Source organism: Physeter macrocephalus, chromosome 13 (assembly GCF_002837175.3).
Source record: "Physeter macrocephalus isolate SW-GA chromosome 13, ASM283717v5, whole genome shotgun sequence".
Lineage (NCBI taxonomy): Eukaryota > Metazoa > Chordata > Mammalia > Artiodactyla > Physeteridae > Physeter > Physeter macrocephalus.
In genome coordinates, this window is record NC_041226.1 from 8,340,478 (window position 1) to 8,350,385 (window position 9,908).

The following is a 9,908-nucleotide window of genomic DNA, read 5'->3' on the forward strand; positions in this document are numbered from 1 at the left end:
GGTGGGATAGGGAGGGTGGGAGGGAGGGAGACGCAACAGGGAAGAGATATGGGAACATATGTATATGTATAACTGATTCACTTTGTTGTAAAGCAGAAACTAACAGACCATTGTAAAGCAATTATACTCCAATAAAGATGTTAAAAAAAAAAAAAAGGGAGACGTTTAAGGGAAACATCGGGCACTGTTAGAAGCACACAGCAGGGTATCAGACCGAATCTGGGAAGGTCATGACAGGAAGTGACATTTAATCTGAGCCCGTGGGATGAGTAGGAGTTAATAGGAGAGGGTGCTCTAAGCAGAGGGAACAATATTTGAGAAGGTCTGGAGGTGAGACAGTATGCATCTTGGGTGAGAAGTTCACCGCTACTTTCATATTTTAACATTTTTATCTTGTGCAGATATGATGTTGCAGCTGGATCTTCTTTACCTCTAAGTTCCGTCTGAGCACTGAGCACAGTGTTTAACACTTAGTAGAGGGTTAATAAATATTTGCATACGACTGAATAACTCTGTAACGTCAGCCGTCCTGCCGGGCTACGTTCAATGTCTCTGGAGGTTTAGAGGCAGCCCTGGAGTTATGTGGAGAGGAAATCAGGCTGTTCAGTTCTCTTGGAGCAGCACAGGCTGCACCCTGATCAACTTTGGAATTCTTTAAACGTGGAATAAGCAGAACTGGGTCCTTTCTGGGATCACTGGACACCTGCCCCACCCCCTGTTGTGAAGCGCCCACTCCAGAAGTGAGTCAGATTTAAGGAGGATGTGGAAAAGGAGCCGTGGCTTCTGGGTGCCCGCTTGGTTTGTTGATGTGGACACACGGGGTTGGGCAACAGTGATCATTAGGTTGATTTCTCAAACGCTGGAAAGTTTGTCACTATAATAAAACCACTGGTCTTGATGTTTTTTAAATGCTGGAAGGACCCATTCTGATTTCTCTTCATGCATTTGATTTCTGGGAAAGTACAGATATAATTGAATGAGAAGGTTGTTAGGTTAAAAGAATAATCCCTTCAAAGGAGAAAAGAATTATGAACGTGTCTCATCTAGTCTTTTCAGATGGTGCTGAGCAGCAGTTGTGCACTCGGTGCCATATTTTATGTAAAAAACATTTGTTAGGCTTTTATGTTTGCCTTTGACTTGAGAAAAACTCCCAGATCTTTTTTAGGATGTAGGAGTTTTAATCTCCTCCTAGTGTTCGTTTCACCTGGAGATATTTTTTCCATTATCCATAGCTCTAATTCTGTACAGAAGATGGTGACTCACTGTACTTTTTAATGAAAATTGGAATGATAAATAAGTTCAAAGCAAGTTCATGAAAAGCAAGTACAGAGCCAGAGGTAAAATGAGATGCTTTCTTCTTCTTTTGTGAGCAATACCACGTGAAAAAAAATCTAGGATGCTTTGTTTCTTTTGAAACTAGCATTAGGGAATAAAAATTACATCATGTTGAAGTTAGCTCAAACCAGTGTGTTTTTTCCCCCCTACCATATGAAATTTTAGGAAAAAAGTATAAGACAAACCTGGCTTTGATATTGACAGAGATAAATGACATTAAACTTATAATTATGTGTTAGAGTATCAGTTACTTTGTTGGACTCTGACATTTTTTCCCTTCAATATCATTTTGTCATTCTTACTAATGCAAATTTATGCTGTTATACAATATTTTAAATGAAAAACTTTAATCTTTATTAAAGTAATTAATCTTTGTTAAATTGCCTTTCTAGGTGATTTCTATAAATTTCTATATCTTATTGAAGTCTTTCTGTTTTTTCCCCACAGTATGCTTTTAATATGTGTGTATTTGCTGAAATGTCTTTAATTTTTAATAGAGGTGAAACAGGAGTGCTGGCAAAGAGTAATTCTAACATACTAATAGAACGTTGAGTTATTCTTTTACAGTCTGTCTTGATTGTAATTGTCTTTATTAAGAAGGCATTAAGAAAATTATTAAGAAAGATGGGGGAGTGTCTCTTCACAGAATCTGTATTAATTTCTCCCTTAGAGTAGTTTACAGTACAACCCCCCCCAAAAATATTGAAAAACAATCTTACATACTAGATAATAGCTGAACACTGCTATTAGTTGTTGAAACATAAAAACACGTTCTGCATAAATTTATGTTTGGAACAGGAGATTATAATAGTGAAAGATTATTGAGAAAGGTGCTAAAATATACTGAAGTGTTTATTTTCTTTAAACAAGCTATATTTACATGGTGTGTTAAATGTGATGATTTTCATATTGGTTAATGTTTAGTAGTTTGATTTTTTAAAAAGATGTTGAATATTCTATCTCAAGCCAAGGCTATATGCCTTATAATTACTTCTCTTGGCCATTGGTGACTTAATATATCCATAAAGTGTCAGGAAGAAATCCTCGGGTGGAACTATGAACCTAGACACGCATTTGTGTTACTGGCTTTCACGTATGTTCATTTATGACTTGTTGCTGAACTGACCCAAACTCAGACTCTGGGAGGTATTTGGAACACAGCCATGAGCAGAAGAGTGTCCTGCGGAGACAGCACTGTATCCCTCCTGCTTTTATTTTCTGATAAGGGATAGGGAGTGAGGGGGTGATGGTTGGGTAAGAGAGAAAATATATAAAACTTTTAGAACTTAGGGTACTTGAGTTAAATTATCTGCTGACATTTCTTTCATAATTGCCTTTGAAAGCTCTCCGGGGCTTGCTGCATCATTTAACACAAAACTAGGGGCACCTGGGACATTTAGGTATCCTGGGATACAGCGGTGAGCAAAATGGACAGCGTCCCTGGTCACAAGGAGGGGATAGTCTTTTGCAGGGGAGACAGGCAAACGTGAAACAATGTGTCAGATGGTAATAAGTGTTACGGAGAAAAATAAAGCAAAATAAGAGGGATGAAGGATAGATTGGGATGGGCTTACTGTTCTGTAGAGGGTGTTCAGGAAAAATCTCACAAATCAGGTCACATTGGAGCCAAGCGTGAAGGAACCGAGGGAGGGAGTTATGTGCTCCCTACTCCTATGTCCAGCCGCCTACTTGTCTACCAGGAGCCTCAGACTCAACTTGTTCAGAACTGAACTCTTCATGCCCCTTTTTAACCATCTTCGGTCTCCTGCATCTCAGAAATGGCATCACTGTCTATTTAGTTGCTCATATGAAAAAACCTGGGGCCGGTGATGGAGTCCTCTTTCCCCTCAACCTCATGCTGGCACATTCGGTGGAGTCTCGCTCCAGGATACACCTCTCATCTGTCCTCCCGCTGTGTTGAATAGTATTCCTCTGGTCCAGGCTACCGCCATCTCTGTCCTTGACCATGATTTAAGCATCCTAGCTGTTCTCCCGGTTTCCATTCTTGCCATCCCAATAATCCAGTATCTCTGTCATTCAGATCTTCTTGCTCACCTGCTCAAAAACTTCCTGTGGTTTCCCACTGCACCTAAGTTAGTTTCCTGAGGTGTCGCACTCCAGGTCCGCAGTAATTTTCTATCACTGTAAAGATGCTCCGTTCTTTCACGTCTCTCGTTTTTGTTAAAAAGTTAACTGTATGTCTTATTTTTGCTCCTTTGAAAGAAATGTGTACACCTCTCCCCCAAAATTACTTTTAAGATTTTCTGTATCTTTGGTTCTTCAACCAGCATTTGCCTATGTGGTTTTCTTTGTATGTCTCTTGATTAGAGTTTATAGAGCTTCTTGAATCTATGGCTTGATGACTTTTGTCCGTTTTGAAGAAGATTCTAAGCCTGTGTTTCTTCAGATATCGATTGAGTTCCATTGTCTGTCTCTTCCTGTTCTGGGTTTTGAACATCATGTGTTTTATTTATTTTTTTATTGAAGCATAGTTGATTTACAATGTTGTACCAATCTCTGCTGTACAGCAAAGTGACTCAGTTTTACACATACATACATTCTTTTTTTAAGTATTCTTTTCTATTATGGTATGCCAGGAGGTTGGATAAAGTTCCTGTGCTCTACAGTTAGACCTTGTTGTTTATCCATTCTAAATGTAATAGTTTGCATCTACCAACCCCAAATTCCCAGTCCATCCCTCTCCCTCCCCGCCTCCCCCTTGGCAACCCCACGTCTGTTCTCTATGTCTGTGAGTCTGTTTCTGTTTTGTAGATAGGTTCATTTGTGCCATACTTTAGATTCCATATACAAGTGATATCATATGGTATTTGTCTTTCTCTTTTTGACTTACTTCGCTTAGTTTGAGCATCATGTATTTTAGACCTTTCACTGTGTCCCGTGTTGCACTTAAGCTCTTTTCTGTGTGTTCCTCTTCGTTTTCTTTTTTGTGCATAAATGTGGATATTTTTTACTGACTTACCTTCCAGGTCCCTATTCTTTCTTCTGTTATGTCTAATATTCTCTTGAATTCCTAACTTGAGTTATTGCATTATTCAGTTTTAGGATTTCCATTTGACTCTTTATTGATTCTAGTTCTTTGGTAAAAATCATCATCTTTTCATCTATTTTCTTAAACATATACTTTTTAAACTGCAAAACCTGGTTTATCTGTGAATCTCTGTTTCTCATTTTTCTCTGTTATTAGTCTGGTCTTGTGCATTTAATATTCTTCTGGGTTGTAGACCTTGTCTGGGTAGGCCTATCTACAGACTGCCCTTACTTCTAGACCCTTTTCCCCCGGCAGACCCTGCACTCCAGCCTTGGGCTCCCAGAACTACTGCTGAAGTCTCTGCTCAGATTTTAGCCACTTCACTGCTGTTTTCCACTTGGTTCTTGTGTTTTCCCTTGGTTTTTGTGCAGCCTAGGAGTTGAGGGAAGGTTGCAGGCAGAATTTGGGGCTCACTCCTCTGGGATCCCCTTAAATCTCTACCATCTTGGCAGCTTGCAGCTCCAGCCTCTGTCTCTGCAGTGCAGCCAGATTACACGAGTCCCCAGCTGCTGCTTTTGGTTGTGTGCTTTCCTCTGCTCGGGGAATCAGCAGATTGCTTGAGGGTAAAAGGAGGTGAATATGGGGCTCCCATAGGGGGGCTCCCCTTCTCTCTCAGATGTTAGCCCTCATATCCTATTTGCCTTTGTTGTTTTTTGATGCCCTCGGTCATTTGCTCTAAGAATTTCTCCAGCTTTTATACTTGTTCTTGGTGGGAGAGTAGGTCTGATCCAGGCTGTTCTATTGTGACATCTGAACCCTGGTCTATTTCCTGCTTCTCTTTCATACCATGTTTCCCATACCCAGTATATTCCAGCCACACTGCACTTATTTTTTGATAGAATATATCAAGCTTTTTCCCACATCAGGGACTTTGTATTAACTGCCTCACCTGTTCTTCCCCAGATTTGTGCTTAGCTGGTTCCTTGATCTTATTTGATCTCCGTTCAACTGTTACTTCCTAAGAGGTTTCCCTCTCTTTCCAGGGTCACCCGTCACTCTGTTTTATTTTCATCATAGCACTATCTGAACTTACTTTATTGCTTACTTTCTGTCTCCCCACTCTTGTGTAAGCTCTGTTCCCACCTGGCGTGGGATAAATGTTAACTGATAACAAATGATAATAAATGTTAATTGAATGACTGACTAAATGAATAAAATAAGGCACTGATTCTGGAAGGAATTTTTCAAATTCTTCTTTGCAAACCTCAGTGGGGCATAAAGGAACACTGTTTTCTTCACATTAATAGTATTTTGATATGGAATATTCTATAAAATACCACTTTTACGTGTTTATAGTATAATGATGACTAACATCTTGTTCATCCTGATGATCTGATCTTAAATTACTTTCTTTATAGACCAAGGTTATGCTATATATTCATTATCATATGAGTAATAATTATATTTTTGTTAAAATTCTTTAGAAATATGTAATCTGTGCTTATTCTCTATCACCCAGGGTATTGAACTAAAACTAATGATACCAATTTGTTTTTGGTCGTGCATGAAGTGGCTTTTTAAAAAAAATTTTTATATCTTTATTTAACAGGAATGGTTTTTAGGAAAAGCATTACATGATGAAGAATCCACAATAATTCACCATTATGCCTTTTCCGAAAATCCTACGGTTTTTAAATATCCAGACTTTGCTGCTGGCTGGGCCCTTAGTATTCCACTGGTAAACAAGTAAGAACTTATGAGACTTTCTTTTCGTTTCGTTTCGTGTATGAATCAACTTTTATTTCGCCGAGTCTCGCAGCTGATGGATCTGAGTGAACTTTTCAGCAGAGGCAGCGAGTGATGGTGCAGGGAGACCCGCGGCAGGAGCTGGACACGGGCTCCATCACTTACTCGTGCCCTCAGACTCACGCTCAGCCGCTCTGTCCTTCCTCTCACTCACCTGCAGAAGGAGGCGCGTGACCAACCGTGAGGCCGAGGGCGGGCCCACGAGCGCTCAGGACTCTGCACCCAGAGGTGTGACTCTGACTGTCAGTGAGGAAATGAATCAGCATCACGCCTGGGGTTGGGGTGATGGCTGGTTATGGGCTCGGGTGTGTAGACGCCTGTAAACATGGGCTGGGCAGGAGGCATACCTAGCTCTTGGTGTGATCGTCACAGTAATGCTGTTTTCGATGTGAAAGGGGAAGATGGGTCGTAATTCAGGAGAAGCATGGCTGTTGACTGTCCTCTTAACCTAAACAGTTCAGGTTAATTGTGAGTTTTTGTTCTTTAGGGAATGGAACGTTGATAGGGCAGTTGTGGTTTTTATATCTGCAAAGATGAAAACGTTCCTGTGATTTCTTACAGTAAGTGTCCTGTTTCTAGGGTTTGGAGTCCTGAAGAGCTTTTTAGCCCATTGTAGTAATGTAAGGTAGTAGATACTCTGTCATTTGTGGTTGCTGAAACTTCTGGACTACTCCCTTGGCACGTGGAAGTTCCTTACAATGTAACACGCTCCTTCCCAATGTAGATGCAAGTAGCAGAAAAGTATGCAGAGCGATGGAGGGAATGTTGTTGCTGGAACTGGAAGCGGAGGCGGGTGGGTGGGTGGTGCTGTTCAGCAGTGTTACGGACGCGAGCCTGGGTCTCTCTGTCTCTCCAGCTTAGTGCACAGCACTGTTTCATCCTAAATCTGGTTTGCTTTGTGCTTTCAAGGCAGTAAGGGCCACGAACTTCTTATTTATGTACAGCAGGAGACAGCCTCCAACCATGGAATGAAAGTACTTATCCCCAGTCTCTAGGTGGATCCTGTCCAGTTAAAGTCAATTGGGACAACTTCAGGCCTATGCCATCCTCCGCACCATTAACAGCTGCCAGCGAACTTCAGTGCATCAGTTGGGATCAAACTGATTCTGACCCTGGAGCCCTTTTATTGGCCTGAATAATTAATCAAAATCGGAATTCTCTTAGAGGAAGGAAGGAGAGGCTCTCTATCATGTGGGTGACCAACAGCGCGCCCACTCCGGGAGTGTTGATTCCCTGTCTCTCCTTTCCTTGACTTTATGGCTCACTTGGTAGGTAGGGCAACGATTTATAGTGACTCAAGTATTTCTTCTCCTCAGGGCACTAGAAAAACTGGTTGCTTAAAGACACCTTATGACACTCACTTTCTTAGACTTTCTCACCGAAAATATTTTGGGGGCTAGCAATCGTGCATCAGTGAGTGTTGAATGAACGCTGCACAACATTTCCCAGTGCTCCAGCTACCTGATCGCCTAACGATAGCAACAGTAAAAAAAAAAAAAAAAAAAAACTCGCATCTTTGGAGAAACGCTCATTGATTTTCAGTAAGATGAGTTCTTCAATTAGGTGTTACTACAGAACACTGTTACTGGTTTCCCCTGTTGTTCTTCCATCAGAAAACCTTATCTAGATTTCCTGCAATATCTTGCTCTCTTGACTGTCTCACAAGTGGGACTAGAAAAGTCAGGTAGGAAGTTTTCCTGGTATTGAAGGAGTTGAAGGAGCCCTATATTTGTTGCAAGTTTCCAGTCTAGCTGGTTTTGTCATTAGAACTGTGTTATTGGGACATGACTTAGTGCCTTCTAAAAATAGGAAAGCTGAATGTCAAATTCTTATTTGCCAGGAACTGAATATTTAATGAAGAAATATTTTCGCAGAGTAGTTGGGATTCCTGGCCTTGTTGTTTTTGGCATTGTTGGTCCCTGAAATTAGCATTTGAAAAGCCCTTGGGTATAGCCCTTGCTTGGTGCATAGAAAAATGAAACCTAGTTCCCACCACTAGGACTGGCCTTTAAATAGGGTGAATGGCCCCCCGCACACTTTGAGAACTGGGACTTGTTTGCAAGGTGACTAGCTTAGGCCCCGGGTGTCCCATGAGGCTGACTCATCCACGCGAAGTTCGTCATATTGAGGTAACCATCACTGGTTCTGGCAGATTCCACAGGCCGCTGAACGTAGCCACTTACAGATGTCAGTGTACATACTGATTTGTTTCCAGTCAGTCAGTGTTCATCTTAAAGAGATTCTTTCCTCTTAAAGAGATTCTATCGGTGGCTGTCACATCTTTCTCTGGTTTCCCTCAGAGAAAAATGTACAAGAATTGAATGAGAAAGAAACTTAAAAAGTCAAGAAGAGTAGAGAGCATGTTTAGGGTAACAGTTCAGAGGTGTTTATTGTGTATTAAGAAGGGGTGTGGGCAGTGTGGCCATCTGACAGTGGATGTCACATGCCATTGGATTCTGATCACAATTCTCTGTTCCTTGTCTGTGGCGATAAGCCCAGGTATGACTTTCCTTTTTTCTTTTTTTCTGTCTTTGGTGTCTGAATGTGGTTGGCTCAGATTTTGAAGGCACTTGTCATGAATCCAAATCCCCAAGTTACCTTGAAAGAGTTTATTCATGAAAACGGGCTCCAGCCAAGCAGAGTTCAAGTTGGACAAGATGCCAGGCCAGGGCGGGTTTTTCTCTTAATATATGTCAGGAGTGTTCTGAGGATGCAGTCTCTTTATGCAGTATCCTCACCCACCCCTGCTCATGGGCCGGCGGGCAGGTACTGAGCAGGAATGTGGCAGAGGTGCCATGGAGCTTCTTTCAGAGCTGTGTGCCATCAAGCCACATTCATATCAACCGTGGGGCCGGTGCTTCATGACTACACGTAAATTATAACCTGTGTCCTCCCTTATCTCTCCTCCGGTTAGAGATACATTTTTAAAGAAATGTCTGTGGCTCAACCAGGCTAAAAACTCAGCGAGGACTTCTGGAACTGATTACTAGTTTTCCTTTTAAAATTACGATTATTTCTTTGCAGTTAAAATATTTATTAGGAGGTTCGTAATTGAGATGAGGGTCCCGTCTGTGGCCCTGTAATTAACGTAAACCCTGTGGCAGTTCAGCGGTCTCGGTAAGCATGTCGTTGTTCCTCACTCAGCCTGGAATGGAGGAATGTATTGCGATTCGCCCTCATCCCTTCAGATTGCTCACCGAGTGCTCGTTTGGGCCCGGGTGGTGGGCGCTGTTTGGGGGTACAGAGCAGGAGGAGTGCGCGGGGGGGCTCGCCGTGTGTCATGAATGGGGCTGTGCTTCCCACTCTGGGGGCAAAGGAAGTTTCCATTCATTCTCGTGGGCAAGTCTGGACACCCTTGAATTCGGTCTTGGAGAAAAGGCTGCCAGGTAGAGGTTGGGTCGGGGCGAAGTGGGCCGCCGTGCGGCCAGGAGCGTGCTTCGGGGGCGGCCGGTGTGCTCTGGGGAGCGGGGGGCTCTAGAGCCCGGGCCCAGGGGTCTGGGCCTCTCTTCTGTGTTGAAGAGAGCCATTACGGCTCTTTCAAGATGACTTGAAACTGTTATTCTTTCCCGAAATCACATGCTCTCTCCCCCAGGAAACTCCACAAACTGTAATTCATAGGGTCATTAAAAGTAGGAGACTGGGGCTTCCCTGGTGGCGCAGTGGTTGAGAGTCCGCCTGCCGATGCAGGGGACGCGGGTTCGTGCCCCGGTCCGGGAGGATCCCACGTGCCGCGGAGCGGCTGGGCCCGTGAGCCATGGCCGCCGGGCCTGCGCGTCCG

The 9,908-nt window shown here is 42.7% G+C and overlaps 1 protein-coding gene across 1 annotated transcript in view; it reads left to right on the forward strand.

Moving 5' to 3' along the window:
* B3GLCT (beta 3-glucosyltransferase) overlaps window positions 1-9,908 on the forward strand; it is a 107,590-nt gene that overhangs the window by 50,530 nt on the left and 47,152 nt on the right. Inside the window, exon 7 of the mRNA XM_024125824.3 lies at window positions 5,934-6,070. Coding sequence (XP_023981592.1) covers window positions 5,934-6,070 — 137 coding nt within the window. The remainder of the gene's footprint in view (window positions 1-5,933; window positions 6,071-9,908) is intronic.